The 20050-nt window shown below is 44.1% G+C and overlaps 1 protein-coding gene across 1 annotated transcript in view; it reads left to right on the top strand.

The window, feature by feature from the left end:
- The first annotated feature begins 3743 nt into the window (after positions 1–3743).
- Positions 3744–20050, top strand: part of FGF9 (fibroblast growth factor 9) — a 49056-nt gene continuing 32749 nt past the window's right edge. Inside the window, exon 1 of the mRNA XM_063304465.1 lies at positions 3744–4107. Coding sequence (XP_063160535.1) covers positions 3831–4107 — 277 coding nt within the window. The 5' untranslated portion in view covers positions 3744–3830. The remainder of the gene's footprint in view (positions 4108–20050) is intronic.

The following is a 20050-nucleotide window of genomic DNA, read 5'->3' as shown; positions in this document are numbered from 1 at the left end:
GAACCTAGAGTTGTGGTTCCAAAGCACTGTATTCAAAAACATGATTAAAGATACTGAATACAGAATTTCCCAAAAAAGAATTTGTTTAGGCTGCTACCTAAGAGTCAGATTGTCACCCTAAAATATTTCTCTGGGGGTGATCCCCAAAGAGCTGTTTCTTCTGACCCTACATATACCTTCAACTGAGACATTTTCATAAATGAGGCTCAAAATCAGAATACGAAAATGATTTTAAGAATCTCATGTGACACCCAATCACCTCAGCTAAACTACATTAACAAAAAGCTTTTAAAGTCATTTAAAGCCAATGGTTTAAATGGCAAAGAAGTAGATTTTAGCTGCATATCAAGAAAAATGTCCTAATGGTAAGAGCTGTTCAACAGTGACATGGGCTCCTTTAGGAGGTGATGAATTCTCTTTTACTAGAGGTTTTTAACTGGACGCTGTGTGGCCATCTGTGGAGGATGCTGCAGCTGTGGATTTCTGCACTGGTCAGGAAGTTGTAATAGGTCATCTCCAAGATGCCTTCTGACCATTATCTTCTATGATTCTCTGATCTGAGTTTCACTCCTGTGACTACATGAATATCTTATAGGCAAGCATGGGAAAGCTATTTGCCACTGTCTACTTCCAGGACTTTTTGATTTCCCAGTCTAGCCAAAAGGTTTAGGACTTTCCAATGATTTCCTATCCCAGTTCTATCCTTGCTTAGCTTTTCGAGATCACCTAAGAATTAAATCAGAGTAACCTTACAACGTCTTGCAGTCCTCAAAAGGACTGTTGCAAGCTATTTTAGCTGAATTTCTGTCTCACAATCATATCATTGATGGGTTTTGCACATCATATTAAGTCATAATATGGGTTGGCTTTGGATATTGTGTGGGCACAACCATTGTGCTTTGTAGTTTGTGACTTAGAATGTGGTATGAATACACTACTGTAGGTTGGAACTCAATCAACCAACCATAGTTTAGTCTGAAAATGTCTTGTTGCATCTTAAGATGTATTATTTCACAAACTCAGAACGCATACTGCATCAGGCTGCAGCATGTGTTATCCCAGTTTAAGAGGATGAACAGCATATACAGATATGTGCATGGTGATGGTTATTTTGTTAGGTATTTGTGAGGAACTGACATACTGAATATACAGGCAATGCCCCTCACATTTCATATATTTCAAGTTAGTTTCAAGGCAACTTAAAAAATCTCTGACTTATTCATCCTGCCGTGGAATAAAAGGTGGTATTCTGCTAACACTTAGAGGAGCATCCCATGCTGGCTGCAAACTGTAGTCCTAGCAAAGTCTGGATTCTTACTTCACCTGGCTCGAAACTGTACCCTGACACAGAAAAGCAATCCTGTGACTGAACTTTGATGATATGGACACTTACCACCTGCGGGGATTTTCTTCCCGTCCGAGCCCCGGAACACTTTTAGAAGGGTCTCAGAGAAGAGAGATGACGCTCCAAGTGACTCTCATGTATTGGCCTTTTGCTAAAACCGCTTGGTTGCAATCACGCATTTAGCCAATCATTTCTAGAACACCCAGGTTCCAGATATCACGTGGAGAACGGACATCCCAGCCTCCGGCTGGCAGGAAGGGCTTTGGGCAGGGTTCCCTAGCCGGCTTTGCGCCCCGGTAATAGAAAGCGCAAGCACGTGGCGACCCATCCAGGCCACCCCACCTCGCACGGGTGCGGCTGGGCAACGGGGCTTTTCCCTTTCCTTCCGCCTGGTTCGCTCAGCAGCCTGCTGTATTGCTGCAGAAGCGAAGGGCACCCGCATGCATTTGGAGCTGCTGGAGCGGGATGGTTAAGGTGCGGCAAAAATGATCCTAAAACAGGGTTAGGCAAAAGAACTCAGTGCCTCTCAGGGCCAGCAGGGCGACCCAACCCGCCCGGCCTCAGAAGAAAGCTCCCTCCGAGTTCAGGGGAGCTGACTCACGAGCAAGCGTCCCTGCGTTTCGCAGCCCACTCCCTCACGACCCGAACCCCCTCACCCCGGGTCTTCTGGTGCTCGGACTTCCGGGCATCATAAAGCCTCCGGGCGTCGTTAGGTCCCTTTTGCGCCCCAACGGCTGTTCCGTGCGCGAATTCCGGGGACGCGTGGAGGCTCCTTCCCAGGGAAGTCGTGGCCGCGGACACAGTGCTTAAAAAGCGCGGGCATTTGTAGAGCACGGGTTCCTCTCGCAATAAAACTTCGTCCTGAGTAAGCGCGCTTAAGCTCGGGCTGCCAGCTTGCGGGGCGTTTTTTTTCTCTCCCACCAGTTAGCCTCCTGGGAGAACTGGAGTCGGGCTGAATAAGCGTGCGAAGCATCAAGCTTTGAAACCTGGGGTGGGTGGGAGGGGTGTCTGGGGTGTCTCCCTTTTTCATACCCAGCTCGGCGAATAATAATTCAGCGACCAAACACCTAACAAAAAGCAAAAAAATCCCAACCGGCTTTACTTTGATCTAACGCCGTGCTGCTCTTTCCCCCCTCCCTCTCTGTTCTTCCTCTCCCTGCCCCCCCTTTCTTCTTTTCTCTGAGCTCCTGAATCAATTGCGGCTTCAAAGTTTCTGGTCCGCACAGTTTTTTGTCTATCTGCATGCCAGGGACCCAGGAGTGTCGCAGACCAGTAAAAGCCGTATGTGCGCGTGTCGGTCCTGGTGAGAGAGCGGCGATTCAGTTGCCTGGAGCAAGCTGGGTGTGGGGTGGCTGTCTATTGCAGCAGGTAATGTTGAGCGCTAGGACCTGGGAGAGCCCCTTCGCCGCCCGCAAGCTGGACTACCTTAAACCCAGCCCAATGCCTCTTCCTGCGCCACTTTCCCCTGCGTGCTTGGATGGGAGAGCCACAGACGAGAGCCGCAGCAGCTCGGGGCTGGAGTACACATCGCCCGGCCAGCTCTGCCGAAGCTACACCTGTTCCAGGGCAACTCGGCGAAAAGATCCCCGCACTTGGACGGAGCTGCCTTCCCGCTTGCCACGGTGGTTCGGAGGTGGAACGTCGGCCGGGCTAAACCGAGGAGCATCCGCGGAGGATTCTGGATAATAGATCTGGACGTCAAAAAGTTTTTAAAATATTATTATTTTAAGAAATCCCGTTCTCCTTTCGGGGGGAGGATTTGCCTCGGCCGGCAAATGTGAAGGTTCCCCCCCATTCTTCTCCCCCCCCCTTTCCCCTCCTTTTTAGGATTCATGCTGATAGATGCAGTCTGGTGTAGACTAAAAAAGAGCGCATGTCTTTTGGGAAGCAGAACCCATAAAAAAGCCTGGCGTCGGCCGGGCACCTGAAATGCCATATATCGATAATGTATGTCCCCACCGCCCTCTGTAACGCCTAAGGCGCCGAAGTTGCTATGGTCATCCCGCTCCTAAGCCCAATGGAGAAACTACGGATTTTTATTTTTTTTTCGGCTGGACGGGCAGAAGACCTCCCCGCCTGCTAAGGGACTCGGGAACATAGACCTCGTCCGCTGCTTCTAGACCCACAACCCGAGGGGCTGAGAGCTATGTCCCGGTGCGGAGAGAGCGCGGTGCTTTTTTCAGACTGAGCGGCGATTTGACCTTGAACCTGAGGCCAGTCAAAACAGCGGGCTACTTTACTCCGGTGTCTTTTTTTTTTAGTCTGGAATCCGCGTGATTATTGATGGATTAAAACAGGAATCTTTTTTTCCCCCCCACCTTCCCTCAATATAACTCTAAGTGGGAGGGGAAGAACGGAGTGGAAACACATTCTTTAAAAAAAATTAAAGCAAGAAAAATCTTAGGCTGGGCACCAGTAGTTAACAGTCTACTGCCAAAAAAAAAAAAAGCGCGAACCTTACCCCCTCCCCCCTCCCCCGCTCCTGATGGCTCCCTTAGGTGAAGTTGGGAACTATCTCGGGGTCCAAGACGCGGGCCCCTTTGGGAACGTGCCCGTGTTGCCGGCGGACAGCCCGGTTTTGTTAAGCGACCACCTGGGGCAGTCCGAAGCAGGTGGACTCCCTCGGGGGCCTGCGGTGACGGACTTGGATCACTTAAAAGGCATCCTGAGGCGAAGACAGCTCTATTGCAGGACTGGATTTCATTTAGAGATTTTCCCCAATGGTACGATCCAAGGAACCAGGCAAGACCACAGCAGATTTGGTAGGTATGGGCGGTTAAGCCCCTGGTGGCCGTGGGAGGGCGATGCCTGACCCCTTTCCTGCGCAAGGGGGAGGGGCGGGGTGGAAAAGAAGTGGGCGCTGCTGGTGGATGGCCCTGTGGTGAAGCCTCAGGAATTTGCAGACCCCCTCAAGTGTCCTAATAAGACTGAAAAAATAGAGCAGTATAGCGTGGAAAAAAATCAGATGCGGCCCGCGCTCTCTCGCCTTCCTTTGCTTAAGAGTAAATGGAAGCGTTAATAACGAGAGGGAAGGTGCCCTCTTTCCGCAGAGGTGCAGCCCGTCTTCCAGTGAATCAGTTTCCAATCGGGGCTGGAATTCTCTGCCTGCTTACCTGGGCGTCTCTTCAACTCCAAGTAGGCGTCAAGCAGACGTGCAGAGAATTGGGCTTTTCACTTTCGTAATAAAGTGTTTTCACGACCGGTTCTCCTTACCCCCTTTCGCATCTGCTTCCAGCCACCTGCCAAAACCGCAGCAGAACGTTTTGAAGAACCCCTTTCGGCCATTCTTCCCTGCGCCCCCTCCCCGCCGCCGCTGAGGGACCCCCGCTTATAGGGAGAAGGACTGTCCGCACACCACCAACCCCGCTGACGGTCGGTGCTCGCATAATAACCGAGGTTTCTTGGTCGCGAAATAATCCTAGCACGACCTGTTCTGGAAAGGGAAGGAAGCACTCGCTTATCTTTTCATTTCTGTTGCATGGGTGGATGTCCGCATGCTTAGATATCCCGGTATCAAATGAAAGACCCGCGCCGGCTAGCAGCAGAACGCAGACTTCGCTTAAAGTTTTTTTTTTAAAAGACATTTCTCCAGAAATCCTTTCTGTGACTCAGCATAGACGGCCGGCGAACTAGTTCAGTCTTCCCCAACCCGACGCTCTCCAGAGGTCCTGGAATTGCAAATGCCATTGTCTCCAAACAGCATGATTTGGGAACTATGGGAGTTGTAGTACCTATCTCTTTTGGGGGCGGATGCCGTGCCACGCATTCAAAGGGGCTCTCCGCGCGTTTTGGAGACACTCTCATGTATTGCTGGGTTTCTTATAAGCCGCGGGTCTGATCTGATTGTGCCGACTGAACTTTGGAAGGTGGAGAGAATGAAGCAATCCCACGTAGGTAGCCGGGCTCCAAGTGCTGTTCGAAGGAGTTGACTTGCGGGGGAGCCAACCTGATCGCACTTAGCCCAGATCAGGAAACATAAAGTTCGGTGGCGATTTCCCTCCCCTTTACGCCGTCACGCTTTGAAGCCAGATGCTGAACAAAATCTCCCCTGCGTGTCTTTTACTGCTTTCCAGAGCTATTTGGAAATGCCGCAGTTGTGTAACGAAAGGATGCACTTCGAACGGGAAATTTGAACAGGTCTCGTTACAACCCTCCTCCTTCAGAAGAATTCTTGTCTGAATTGGGTTTCCTTGGCTCTGCGGACACGCATCCCCTTTTCAGCCCCCCCCCTCACGGTTTTCGAAGAGAATCAGACTTCTGAAGCTCCTAGGAACACCCTTCCTAATAAAGGGTGGTTGAAGCGGGGCCGGCTCCTAGACGTGGGGGCGCATGTGTGACATTCAAAGGAATCGGGCGATAGCAATGCCCGAGGGAGAAAAGTTGGGAGATGAAACAGGAATTGGTTTTGAGCCCGCTCTATCTTCCGCACGCCTCTTTTGCTCCGAAATGGCTTTGCATGCCCCTTATGCAGCGGTGGAGATCTGGTGCAGGGTGTGCGGGTGGGTACATATGCGCGCGCGCGTTCAAAGACGGGGCTGGAGGCGTTACGGTATATTTTCGGGTGCGAGACCGAAAGCCGGAAGCGATGGTACGTTAAGGGGCGAGATCTGCAGACGGGGCTAATGCTCAGCCCCACTCCGCGGGCTCACGCCGGTAGCAGGTGTACGGTGGCCGAGCTGATGCGCCTGCTCCCTCGCTCATTTGCGCGGCGGCAACAGCAGCAGCAGCCCGAAGACAACGCTGCAGGGTCCTAAACTCCGCCTACTTTTCCCTCCGCTCGCTTGAGGTGGCTCTGGATTGAATAGCCCCCGTTAGAGGAGGGCAGCTCTTTTTATTGAACAAGAAAAAAGAAATCTGAGGGGTTCAGAGCAATGCATCATTTGCAGTTAGATTCAAGACTCTGCCTTTTCATTTAAAAAAGGCTTATATGGCTATCCATCTTATGTGCCACAATTCTGGGCTCTTAAAGTGGAGAAGAAACTAGGTGTTAAGACCTTTGCTGATTTTGAAGGGTGGAAGGCCAAGGAAGGTCAGACCTAGTTAGTGCTTGGATGGGGAGCCCCAAAAAGATCCCACGATTGCAGACCAGATGCCTATAAAGACAGTGGCAAACCACTTCTGTACTGTTACCAGGAAAACACCATGGGCTGTCTATGTGGGGTCACCTGAAGTTGACTTTGACTCAAGGAAAACTTTACTTAGAGGGCTGTTTATTAGACAGAATAGGGAAATTATACCAGCTAATATTCTGATCTATGAATCAGAAATACTGCATTTTGCTCCTTTGAATGCCACCCAAGTTCAGTTGTTTTCTTCAATCACTTGGAAAGAATAGATTAGGTGTGGTGCACAAGAAAGTCTGAAAGATTAGTCGAGGTCATGGGGCTTGAAGCGGTGATATCCCCTCTTCGAGCAGGGTGTCTGCAGAGTTGTCAAAAAAGTCACGAAGGCATCCACAACTATGTGATCCAACCCCTCCCCTTTTAAATGCTCATCATGATGCACACTGAAAAAGGGTGGAGCTTGGATTGCATAGTTGTGGCCACCATCTTGAGGTTTTTTTACCCCCCTTGTGCCCTCGTTTTCTAGTTATGTTAGAATTCACATCCCATAACTTTTAGGCTTGGTAATTGTGGTTGCTGAAGTCCAAAATGCATAGAAAGTGCCAGGGTGGTCAAGCTCTATAAAGTGATAAATATGGCTCTTACTTCATCATAGTGGGATCAGTTCAGTAAATTATGCAGTGAAAATTATATGGCTGCAAACCCATGAGCACACATTTAGGGGCAGATTCCACTGAATTCAGTGGCTGTTTACATATAACTTGTTGCTCCATCGTTAACTAAATAAACCCCACTGATAGGCTGTATTTTCAGCATACATATTGTGTGAACCAAACCCACAGGTGCTCTTCCTGAAGCTGTACAGCCTGCAATCTGACTTATATCCAGCTGTTGTAAAGGAACCCTGACTGGAGTCATGTACTAGATTTAATAGAGTGATAAACGTGAAAGAAATAAAAGCTTCCTGCACAATCCAGGTAACTGGAATGGCACCTGCAGAGCACAGGTGACTCCAAAGGAATAAAAACCAGCTGTGGTACATATTATATCTCTTAGTTTGGGGGAAACCCAGGAAAGAGCTTCCCTGAGTATGCTTGGCAAGACATCAAGCTTTATATATCTTGGCCTCTTTTAAACCTAGTTTTTGTTTTCTAGATTCTACAGAGACCAGGGCAACCACGCAGTTATATAAAAGCTGGAGAGTATACTTTTTAAAAAGCTTGTCTTTTTATGAAGATCAGTAGCAGAAATTTATTCATGGCCTGAAAAATGGAAGGTGTCATCCCATCCCTATACTTGGGCCCACTCTCCTCCTCCTTAAATCAGCTATAGCCCACAAGGTCATTTCCATCCAATCTAGAGGAATACTGTTCTAGTCTGTTTGGGGACTGCAGTTAGTAGTACAACCAAGATATTCATAATGGCTTCTGAAACACCCTTCCCTGGCCAATGCCTTCCAGATGTGCAAATTCAAAATTCCCAGCACATCTGGAAGGCACTGGGTCTGGGAAGGCTGTTCTACAATCTCTCTCTCAATAATTATACCTGTATATAGTTTTCAGGATCTTTACCTATTTATTTAGGCTACATCCCAGATCCAGACTGCAAAAATTCAGGCCATTAGTGTTTAGCAGCCAAGAGATACAGAAAACTCTTTGCTGCCTTCATCCTGATTTCTGAATCTCAGATCTGAGAGCCCAAATGTACTGTCTGAGGGATAGGGGGGTTAAGAAGCTCTTAGAATGTGTGAATGGGATTTCCTCTCTAGTGGGTTATAACATTTTCCAGCAGCACCAACCATCATTGTGCTTAGGTAGTTTCAGCATTTAGAAAGAGATTCCTGGAGAAAGTTCTGATGTCTTGGCTAAGAATTCCTCCCTGGAAGCAGCATTCGATTTTAAGTCAGTCTGTAGCCACGTGGCTAGGATTACCTTAAGTCAAATGGCATGGATTCATCTGGTGTGAAGTTTATGCCCTTCCCACGTTAGTAAATTTGTTGCAGCGATGTAAAAACTATGCCACTTTCATCTGCTGGAAAGTTTACACCAGAATAAATCTGTTGGTCTTTAGCGTGGTAAAGAGCATTGCTTTTGCTGCAACGTATACCCTGTAACGCGATTCTGGATGACCGAGCCGTACTACACACATCCCCCGTCGCTTTTCTGTAACTAATGCCCCTCCCCTTCCCGCATTTAGCTGCTGGCAAAAGGAGGAGAGGGAGAGAAGAGTGACTGAACCGCAAAGTAACCAGCCACATTTAGCCAGATGAATCCAGCCCGAGCAGTGAGTTAAAGGCCGCGGGACCGCGACAGGACGCACGCGCCATTTGGAGCCGCGCGCTTGATCCAGTGAGCCCTACGCCATAGCAGGCAGGGAGAACCCGCAGCTGCACGGCAGGACAATTCACACCTCACTATAAGGTTGGCAGGGCCAATTCTGACGTAGGGAAACCGTGGCGCAGGGTTAGCCGAAGCCCAGTTCTGAGTGGGAGCGTGGGCGGGGCGCGCATCTCCGCGAGGTGCGGAATGTCCTCCAGCGAGGTCCTGCCGAGCTCCTTCAACCGCCCGGGAAACTGCAGTGCACCCAAAACTAGGGATCTGGGCCACAAAAATCCGGAAGACCTCTAGGTGGCGGCAAAGGAAGAAAGAAAGCGCCAACTCTTGGAGGCCCACTGGTCGTCCAGAATTGTGCAGCGCGGAGATGGGAGCCTTGTTCACGGCTCTAAACGGCTTTAAGTTTCAACTCACTTTCAGCAGAGTCTGTCCCGCGGGGCGTGAAATCCAACTACTGCAGGTGTGCGTTCCCCTCCCCGCCGTTCATTATTTACCCGGGCAGGGAAATTCTGCTGCAGATAATCGCTCGGAAAATGGAGACGAGACTTGCAGCAACACTTTCGGGGACATTATGCGGAGCAGAGGGAGGGCGCCCTTCTCTCTTTTGCCCAGGATTTCCGTCTCCCCCCCCCCCCCCCGGCTGAGGCTTTTGAAGGACGTGGTGGTGCCGAAGGCGGAGGAGAGAGGCCGACGCGCGAGCCCCTCCCTCGGGGAATGACCTCGCCTCGCGGTCCGCTTTTACTTCCCTCGCTGCCCGTGGCTGCTAAACAGAGCTTGCTGCTTTAGAATCTATTTTTGTCTTTTCTCGCCCTTTCTTTTCCTTTCCACCGTGCAGCCACAGAGCCGAAACTGAAATTCAGCCTACAGGCTTGATTTAGTTTGTCCTTCCATATAAACTGATGGTTAGATGTATATATGTTCCTTCAGCAATTCCTTCCTTCCCTGTTTATGGTTTCCCATCTTCTCCCTGCCCTCAAGGTCTTATACAAAAGCCGGTTTCAGATATCAAGGACTGCTACTTCAGAAGGAGAGCACCTTATTTTCTGTTGTTCAGAAAGCAGGATTAGAAAATGCGGAGGGGAATGACAGTGAAAGAGTTCAGGGTTTTTGTGGGGGAACATTCCATAGATAAAAACTGTTTGACATTGAAACAATTGGTTGGGAAGCTTTCCTTTACACAATTGGAGGGATTTAAGTGGAGGCTGGACACTCATCTACCAGGGATGAAATATCGGGGATCCCTGGGCAGATCATGCATTGAACGAGGGGTTGGTGTAGGTGACGGCTGAAGTCCTTCCCAACGTTATGGTTCTACAGTTGGGTTGTATAGCACGCTAGCTAGGCTAAGAAAGGAGTTGGACAGGATGCAGTTCTGTATGGAAGCCCCGTGACTGTCTCAGCATGTTGGGTGAATCAGAACATCAGGATGAGCTATAATGAGGCTTACTGTTTAGGCAGAGTATCTTATGTGATCTCTGGAGAAGGCTCTAATGCTGAGAAAGGTGGAAGGAAAGAAGAAGAGGAGGACCAGCAGCAGCAAGGTGGATAGACTTAGTTACAGTGGTGATGAGTGCACCTTTGGAAGAGCTGAAGGACCAGGTTAGGGACAGATTGTCATAGAGAAAAATCTATCTGTGGTCACTAAGAGTCAACAATGACTTGATGGTATGTAATCGATCAAATCTAATGTGAATACAGGAAATGTGTTTCTATTCAAATTTAGATTTTAGCATGTTGTGTAAATCCAACCTGTGGGGGAAGTTAAGCTAAGACCATCTAGTTATTTATTAAGGCAGTTTCCCAGGTAATGGAAGTCCAGATCTCCTATCCATTAAACTATACTCCATATAGGAAGAATTTAATTAAAGATGTAATGGATGTCTGACTGAATGACTCTCCAAACAGGAATTTAGTGGCTGAGGATGCAATTTATTCAAAGGAACAGAAGCAATAGAAAAGGAGGAGGAGTTATGTTAGAAGTATCCACACCTCCTCAAAAATCCAAGTGGATGAATATGGTGATACCATAGAGAGCACTTGGGTTTAAATAGGTGAAATAAAAGCACTGCTGTCATTGTTGGTGTTACTTCTACCTGTCCAACCAATGAGAAGTGTGAACGGTACTTTTCAAAAGCAAATTCCAAATCTTTCAAAGAGGCAATAAGATGGTAGTGATGGGGGATTTTAATTATTCAGCATCTGTTAAAAGAGAAAGTCTCTGCCAAGCAAAGTTTCTTATTCAGGAAGTTCCTGACCTGTGTTGCTGATAACTTTTTCTTTCAGAGGTTGGGAGGACACATAAGGAGGTCAGCTATCCTTTCTTGATCCTATCCAATAGGGAATATTAGGAAGTAGAACCAGAGGGGGAAAATAACCATATAATGTTAGAACTCCTGATTTTAAGTGATGAGTCAAACATGAAACATGGACTTCCAAAAATCATATCTTTAATAAACTCAGAGCAATAATAAGTAGGATCCCATAGCAAGAAAAGTTAATGAAAAAAGGAGCTCTGAATGGGTGGGACCTTCTAGAAAATGAGATAATAGGATGGAGAACAGCTGAAGAACTCAAATATGGCTGCACAAAAAGCTTAGAGAAAGCCTGAAAACAATGGCATGCAGTACAGGAGCTTCCAAACTCTGTTTTATGGTACCCTAGGATTCCATGAGAATGATGGGATTCTATGAGAGACTTAAGGGGGAAAAGGAAAACATTTAAATGCAGCCAATTTTCTATCACTAGAATTTTGCTTCTTCTTTGGGGGTTCTAGGATTACTTCTTTTTCACTGATAGATTCTGCAGCCTGAAAAAGTTGGAAAACTCCTGATGTAGAAGATGAAAAGAGGGCAGATCACCAAGGAACAGCCAGTTCAGGTAGCTTGGACCTGCAGATTTAATATTAGGAAACTGAAAGCTTAGCAAAATGGGCTTTCTCAGATATGTTCAAAATAAAAGGAAACAAATCAGCATACCAGCTGCCTATTGATAACAAAATGCTAAAGAGAGGAAAGAAAAGGCAGAGTTCCTCAACTTAATTTTGGCTCAATCTTCTCCATCAAGAGAGTATGTATTGTACCAGGTAATTACGAAGAGAGGATTATGAATTGAGTTGAAGCTTGAGAATGATAGGAACACGGGCAAGAAAAAGTTAGTACTTTGCATGATTTTAAATCTCCAAGGCCTGATGACTTGTATCTTGGAGTACTAAAGGAACTTGATGATTTGGCCACATCTTTAGATATTATATTTGAAAAATCAGAAAGGAAAGAAAAGACAGTCCAGAGAACTATAGACTCATTAATCTATCAACATACCAAAAAGATTGATCTTCAAGAATCTTGAGGGGAAAAAAAAGGTAGCCTTCCAAGTTGAGTTGAACTCCAGGAGGTGATATGACTGCATCCATGCAGGGGTTTGAGGGAGTGGTTTATCAGTTACTTCTCCGAAGGTGTTTTTCAGTACAGTCTAATTAATATCCCTGGAATTCTTAGTTGGTCTCTCACCCAAGCAAACCTTAAAACTTCCTTAGTAGTAGACTGTGGGAATGCTGTAGATATAATTTACCTTATTTATAACAAAGTGTTTGGCAAAGTATCTTCTGACATTCTGATTAGCAAGCTATTGAAGTGTGGGTTGGATGACTTGGCACTTAAGTAGATGTGACCATTGAATAGCTGACTGTCAGACCGGTCTCCGGTCTCCCCCCACCCCCCAAGATGGACTGTTTCATCACTGGAATAATGCCTATGGACATGGCCTTATTGAGTGGTATAACTTTTCTGTCCATGATCTGCCAGGTGGATTGACTAGATAGGCATGGCTAGCTGGCAAGATTGGCTTCTCCTGGGAAGAATTGCTGATCAGTGGCAGAACTCAGTTTTGTCAGAGTTGTGGTTTTCTGACAATACTGTATGTAAGTTAGAGACTAACTAATATAGCCTATGCTGATAAACATGAAATATTAAATAAGCAGGCTGAATAGAATGAAATTTAGCAGAGAAATGTAAAAGTACCTTAAGAAAAATAAAATCCACATGTATAAGAAAGGAGTGATCTGGCTTGGTAATGATACTGGTGAAAGAATTTGGAATAATTGCTGATTGAGAACTAAATATAAGTCAGCAGTATGATGTGGTTGCCAAAAAGACAAATGCAGTTTTAAGGTACAGAAGTATATTTTCTAAATTACACAAAACAATAGTTCCACTTTATTTTGCATTCTGGGCACCATACTTTAAGAAGGATTTAGACAAACTAGAACAGCAAGCAACAGGGAGGATTAGGAGCCTAGGAATTAAGTTCTCTGAAGAGAGGTGGAAGGAACTGGGCATGTTTAGCACTGAGAAAAGTGTGAGGGCATATGGTAGCACTCTGTAGATACCTGAAAGGATATTACATAGAAGATCATGACTTCTCATCTTATAGGACAGGACATGGAATAATGGATTTGAGTTATCGGAGGGCATATTCCAACTGAATGCTAGAAGTTCTTTTCCTTGCAGTTCAAAAGTGTGTGTGTCTGCCTTTGAGTCAGTGTTGACTCCTGGGACAAGTCCCTGCAGTTTTCTTGGCAAGATTTTTCGGAAGTGGTTTGCCATTGCCTCCTAGGGCAGAGAGAGAGTGACTGGTCCAAGGTCACTCAGCTGGCTTTGTGCCTAAAGTGGGAGTAGAATTGATGGTCTCCTGGTTTCTATCCTGGTGCCTTAACCACTACACCAAACAGGCTCTCTTAGTTCAAAAGTAGAATCAAGTAACTAGAGAAGTGATAAGCTCCCATTTACTGAATATATTCAAGTGGAGGTTGAGCTGTCATCTGTCAAGGGTGCTTTAATTGATTTCCTGAGCAGGTCATTAGAATCAGAGCCCCAAATGGCCCTTCCTGTTCTGTTAGTTGACTTTTCTATATATGAGTGGTCTGCTGTCTTTAGGCCCAATAGTCCATTTGGAATTTTGGGAGTTCTCAAATGGCTTGAATATGGGGCAGTTTATTTCTTAACAAAATGCCTGCCATGGTGTCCTGGCTATTGACAAAATTTCCATTTACCTGTTGGGTTGTTCTGCCTTGCCTACTTAAATCCCTCAAACACTCTCTACTATTCAAGTTGACTTTTATTTATTTATTTATTTATTTATTCAAATTTTGTTACCGCCCATTTCCCCCAAAAGAGGGACTCTGGGCGGTTTACGATAAAATTAATACTATAACAATTAAAATCCCATAAAAAGTAAATATAAGTTACAGATATAAAATACAATATAAATAAATATAGCATCCAAGTGGCTATAAAAATTCCAATCTGATGGGAGGGGCTCTAAGGCGTGAGCCACCCCCAGGAATGACTCCACCTTCCTGCCCCAAATGAGATGGCAGAACCAGGTCTTCAGGGCCTTCCAGAAGGTCAGGACTGAAGGGGCCTGCCTCACCTCCGGGGACAAGATGTTCCACAGGGCGGGGGCCACTGCAGAGAATGCCCGCTTCCTGGACCCCGCCAGATGAAATTCTCTTACAGATGGGGTCCACAACATGCCCTCTCTGCATGATTGGGTGGGATGGGTCGATGTCATGTCTTTTGTCTTTTTTCCCCCCTGGGCAAGTGGGCATACATACAACTAAGCAGTGGGCTGTGGCAAATTACTATTTTTAATTTTCCAAGGATATCTCACAAAGACCCCAAGGAAGTGGCATATATAAGTTTTTACCACACATCATCACTGCTTTGGCATCCATGACATCTATCAACGGACTGTATGTGTCAAACTGTAGAGGTAGGGTATTCCCTGTGTATTGTGGATGAATTTTTTTCCTAATTTACTTCTCAGGACAACTGTATTAAACAGTAAACACTACATATGCTGTCTTGAGTTTGGTGAAGGAAAAATGAAATGGAAATTAAATCACAGATGTCTTGGTGCTTAGGGATTCCTGCAATATATAAGCCTTCCTGTCACATACACACCTGCCTGTTTTAATGACGGGCATTTAAAAAAATGAAACACTTGGCAGGTGTGTGGGTTTTCCCTTTTCTGTAGAGTTATTGATTCCTTCAATAAAAAGATGCCTGTTAACTTTCATTATTTATACTGTTCTGGAAGCAGAGCCAACACTTTGAAATGGGGAGGCATTTGGCAAATATATCTCCCATTACCTTCAGGGAGTTTTCTTTACCTTCTCCAGGTGAAAACAATTTCTGAATGGGAGATAATTAATCCCCTTTGATGGAAGGACAGGAAATTAAAAAAAGCAACAACTCATACATGTTTCTGGAGAGGGTATGAAGAATGTTTTTCATTCTTTTGCAATCTGTGACCTTCCATGCATAGCTTGTGACTCCAGTTCACACTGGTGATGATGCAGCAGTCAGATCCTTGCAAAGACTGGAGAAAAAGCTGCAGCTAAAACACATTTAGGATTTTCAGAAAGACTGCAGATGAAATGCAGTAGCTGCATTTTCCATATTCAACTCTATTGCCAGCTGTTTTATAGAAACCGGTGAGACAATTGCAGTTGGCAGGATATTTTCAGTTCAGCAGATTGAAGATACCTGTCTCAATAAGCTTGTCCTAAAACCAGATAGTCCTAGTGGCCTGCTGTATTAATAACCTTGAAACTGGGCCTCTTCATTGGTTCTGTGGGTGCATCCGGCTGATGCAAATATTGCTTTTGAACAAGTGATGCAAAATGAATGGGTTAGATTAAAGGGAAGCTAATTATGAATTAATCTAATTTACATCAATACCTTCGGATACTTTTATACACAATATAGCGATGGTAATAAGATGGCTTAGAGGTCCCCCCAGGACACTGTTTCCCATCATGGCTGCATGGGTGTACAGGAGGATAGTAACAATTTATCTTACTTCCTTTTTTGTGTGGAGTTGTGGAGAGGACCTTATTTTTCAGCTTTTCTAGCATCTGCAGCTGCTAAAGTGGGGTTGGGCTTGGCTTGGCATTGTGTTTTTTGCACTTCCTTATTGGTCAGTTGCAGGGAACACAGATCAGATTAGAATGATTTTGGTGCATTCGCTCTGTTTTCAGGCTGCAGCAGGTCAGACTGCTTTGGAAGTATTGCAGATTGAAGATAGTGCTGGTGTGAAAGTACCTTCCCTCTTAAGGGTTCAGCTATGTAGCAAGCCATAATGTGGTTTGTTTGGTATTGGCTTAGTGTGATATGTGCTCTTCAGATTTTTAAAGCATTATTTATGACTTCGTGTTATACAGGTCTCCCATTATTAAGCTGATAAGAGGATCCAGCATATGTGTCTTCCAAGCCAACATCTGTAAAATTCTGGTGTTCATAATTTAGTGATTTAAACATTGACAGTCTCTGTTGTCTCTGTTACAGAAACTATAGTGCCACAGTTCTACCCTAGATATCTCTCATTGCCATGTCCAACTTCTGTTCAATCAAATCAGTGTTCTTTCTCAAGCCATCAAGTAGATCAGGAAAAAAGCCTTGGGTTTCTCATTTAGTTTCCCATTAGAATTGTTGGAGTGTTATCTTTGAGACATTTAAAGATTGATTGATTATATGCCATCAAGACAGTGTCATTCATTCATTCATTCATTCATTTTCCAAATTGTGTTACTGCCCATCTCCCCCAAAAGAGGGACTCTGGGCGACTCTCTTAATGACCACATAGATAGATTTTTATCCATGATAATCTGTCCCTAACATGGTCCTTCAGGTCTTCCAATAGTACAGTCATTGCCACTGTAACTGAGTCCATGCACCTTGCTGCTACTCATTCTCTTCTCTTTCCTCCCACCTTTTGCAGCATTGGAGCCTTCTCCTTCTCCAGTCTTTGCCTAATGTATCTGAAGTATGATAATTTGAGCCTGGTCATTTGTGCCTCTAGTGAGAACTCTGGGTTGATTTGTCTGATGATCCATTTGTTTGTTTTCTTGGCTGCCCGTGGTATTCTCAGGAGTCTTCTCCAACACCAGAGCTCAAAAGCATCAATACTCTATCTGGCTTCTTCAAAGTTCAGCTTCCACTTCCATAGAGTATCACAGGAAATACCATTGCCTGCACTATTCTGATCTATGTAGGTATAGACACATCACAGCATTTGTTTACTGTTGATAGTTGATCCCAAAAGGCAGAAGCTCTCTGCCACTTCAGTATCTTCACTGTCAGTTCTAAGGCTGATTCTTGTACCTGTTGTTATTCATTTGGCCTTCTTTATATTTAATCTTAGTCCCATTTTTTTCCACAGTGCTCCTTGACTTTTATTTCTAGAGCTTGGAGATCCTTTGCATTTTTGGCTATCAGAGTAGTGTCATCAGCATAGCATAGATTATTTATGTTTTTTTTCCTCCAGTTTTAAAACCATATTCATCATCTTTCAATCCATTTTCCCTTAATGTATATTCAGCATATAGGCTGAATAAATAAGGGGAGAATATACAGGTTTGTCTCACTCGTTTGCCAATTTGTAGCCAGTTTGTTTCACCATGTTTTGTCTGTACTGTGGCTTCATTTCTGTATATAGGTTCCACATGAGGACAATGAGATGTTCTGGGATTCCCACTGTTCTGGGCACATTCCATAGTTTCTCATGTTCGACACAATCAAAGACTTTTCTATAATCAATGACTTCTTTTTGGTATTCTTTGGCTTCTCAATTATTCATTGTACATCAACAATAATGTCTTGTGTTCTTCAGCCTTTTCTAAAGCTGGCTTGAACATCTGACATCTCCTTTTCCATGTAGGGCTCTAATCTGCATTGGATGATCCCAAGCATTATTTTGTTAGCATGTGAAATTAAGGATATTGTAATTAAGGATATTTGTTAAGTCTTTTTTTTTTGGTATTGGAATGTAAATTGACCTCTTCCCATGTTTTGGCCACTGTGTCATTCTCTTTATTTGCTGGTGTAGCTTAGAACCTTTTCAAATTTTTCTTCCATAGCTTGCCATATTTCAGTGGATATTTCATTAGTTCCTGTAGCTTCCAACTTGGTAATGACCGGAATCCTGATTTAACTTCATCTTTAGTACTAGAGGTTCTTGTAAGTAGGGAATATTTTCGAAGGTGTCTTGGATGTTGACATGTCTACTGTGCAGTATTTCAGCATGCTCCTTCCATCTTTGTTTGATCTTCCTTGAATTGGTTACTATCTATCCATTGGCATTGTTTAGCATACTAATTTGAGTTTGGAACCTCTTTCTGTTTTTGGAAGACTTTCTTTGTCTGTTCCCATCTTCAGTGTCTTTATAGATGTTGTAATACTGCTTCTTGTTCTCTGAAACTCTTTGTTAAGCCCCTTCTTGAGATTATTTTTTCTTGACTATGGCTTTTCTTGTCTTCTTGGCAATTTCCACAGGTTGTTCCAACAACCAGTTTGTTTTCTTCTGTTTCTTCATCTTTTGTAGTCTCATTCATCCTTAACAACTTATTTAAGTACATTTCATAGTTCTTTTGGTTCTCTATCAAAGAAATTCAGGAATTTAAAGTGAGTCCTGATGTTCTTCTTGAAAATAGTAGGCATATTGTAGAAAATGGTTGGCTTTCTTCTTTAATTTCAAATTTGCACATTAGCAGTTCATGATCTGTTTCACAGTCAGCACCTGACCATATCTTTGATGCTATGAGCTCCTTCCACTCCTTTTAGCAATCATGTATTCAGTTTGATTTCTGTGTATTCCATTTGGTGATGTCCACATATACAGCTGTTGTTTTGATTTTTTTGAAGATAGTATTAGCAAATCATTGGATTGGCAGAAATCAATAAATAATTTTCCTACTTGATTTTGGTTTCCTAAACTACACAATGTAATCTAACTACATTTTCTTCCTTAATGTTTCCAACTTTGGCATTCTAGCACATCTTGCTTGCATATTCTGTTGATTTCAGATTGAACTGGATCATAAAATTCATCAATCACTTCTTCTGCATTGGTGATTGGAGCATAAAATTGGATGATTGTCATATTAAAAGGTTGTCCATGAAGTATAGTTTGATCCTATTTAGTGACTGATTACATTGTAGCCGAGTACTGTTCTGATTATACTCTTCCTAACTATAAAAACAATGCTGTTCCTTCTTTGTTTTTCATGTCCTGAGTAGCAAATAGTGCGATCTTCTTACTGAAAGTATCTAGTTCCAGTCAATCTCAATTCATTGATGCCTAAGATGTCAATGGGTAGTGGTTTAATTTCATCTTGCGCTGTGTTGCGCTTTCTCGTGTTCATTTTTCATGCATTCCATGTCCCTACCGTAATTCCATCTTTGCAGCTTCAGATTTTCTTTTCCTGCATGGCAATATCAGTAACTAGACATCTTAAAGGCTTTCTTGTAGCCATGTCATAAATATCATTAGTACTCAGAAAGCTCTTCCTCAATAGCTTGTTGAGTGTCATCCAACCTGAGGGGCCCATCATCCATCTATATATTGTCAATCATTGTATATTTTCTGTTCATGTGGTTTACTTGGTAAAAATCCAGGAGTGGTTTACCATTACCTTCTCTCGCACGGTATGAATTGATACCTTTGCCATTGTCACTAAAGAGATCATCAGCCTTCAGCATCTTCCTATAGGGAGCCAAAAGGTTTATTCCAATATCTGAAGGACTGCTAGAAGAAATATCCTCCTACAGTGCTTAATAATAAGGATAACTTAATAATGGGATAGATTGCATTGGAAAGTGCTCAGTTCTGCTGTTGTGGAGAGCACAACAGAGGCACAACAGTTTTATCTCAAGGAAGCTGCAGTTCAGGCTTCAATTACAGATTCTGGATTGAGGAGAAGCTTGGATTAAATCTTACTTCCAATTCTGCAGCTGTGTAGAGCTGGGTAAAACATCACAAATCAGAATGTTGACTTGCTTGATTTTTGGCTTAGTATTTTATGTAGACCCACCCATTATGGCTTGTAAATAATGATTTATGGCTTAGCATATCATATGAACCCAGCTATTCTGGTTATATTCAATAAACGATGATTAAGCAGATTATGGCTTAATATGTTTTGTAAATATAGGTGAGCTTTTTGCTCATGAAAAGTATGTTTGGTCACCTACCTTTTAAATGTCTTAAGGAAAATTGCAATAAATTGCTTACATTCAACAGCAGTTGAATGCAGCTTTGAAAAAATGTTGCATTATATCCAAAAGGAAACAGCCATATGCAGCTGGCATGATGATTCATAAATAAATGTCTTACATACTGATGTACAGATTGTGTGGGTAATCAGTAACTCAGGGCTACTCTTCCTGACCAAGCTGAAGTGGTATCCAGCACTTTAGTGCTATACTTGAGCCAGCAGAAAATTATAATGGTATAACTTTTACTACCCCATT

Source organism: Candoia aspera, chromosome 5, assembly GCF_035149785.1.
Source record: "Candoia aspera isolate rCanAsp1 chromosome 5, rCanAsp1.hap2, whole genome shotgun sequence".
Taxonomy (NCBI): domain Eukaryota; kingdom Metazoa; phylum Chordata; class Lepidosauria; order Squamata; family Boidae; genus Candoia; species Candoia aspera.
This window is presented reverse-complemented; position numbering and strand designations above follow the sequence as displayed.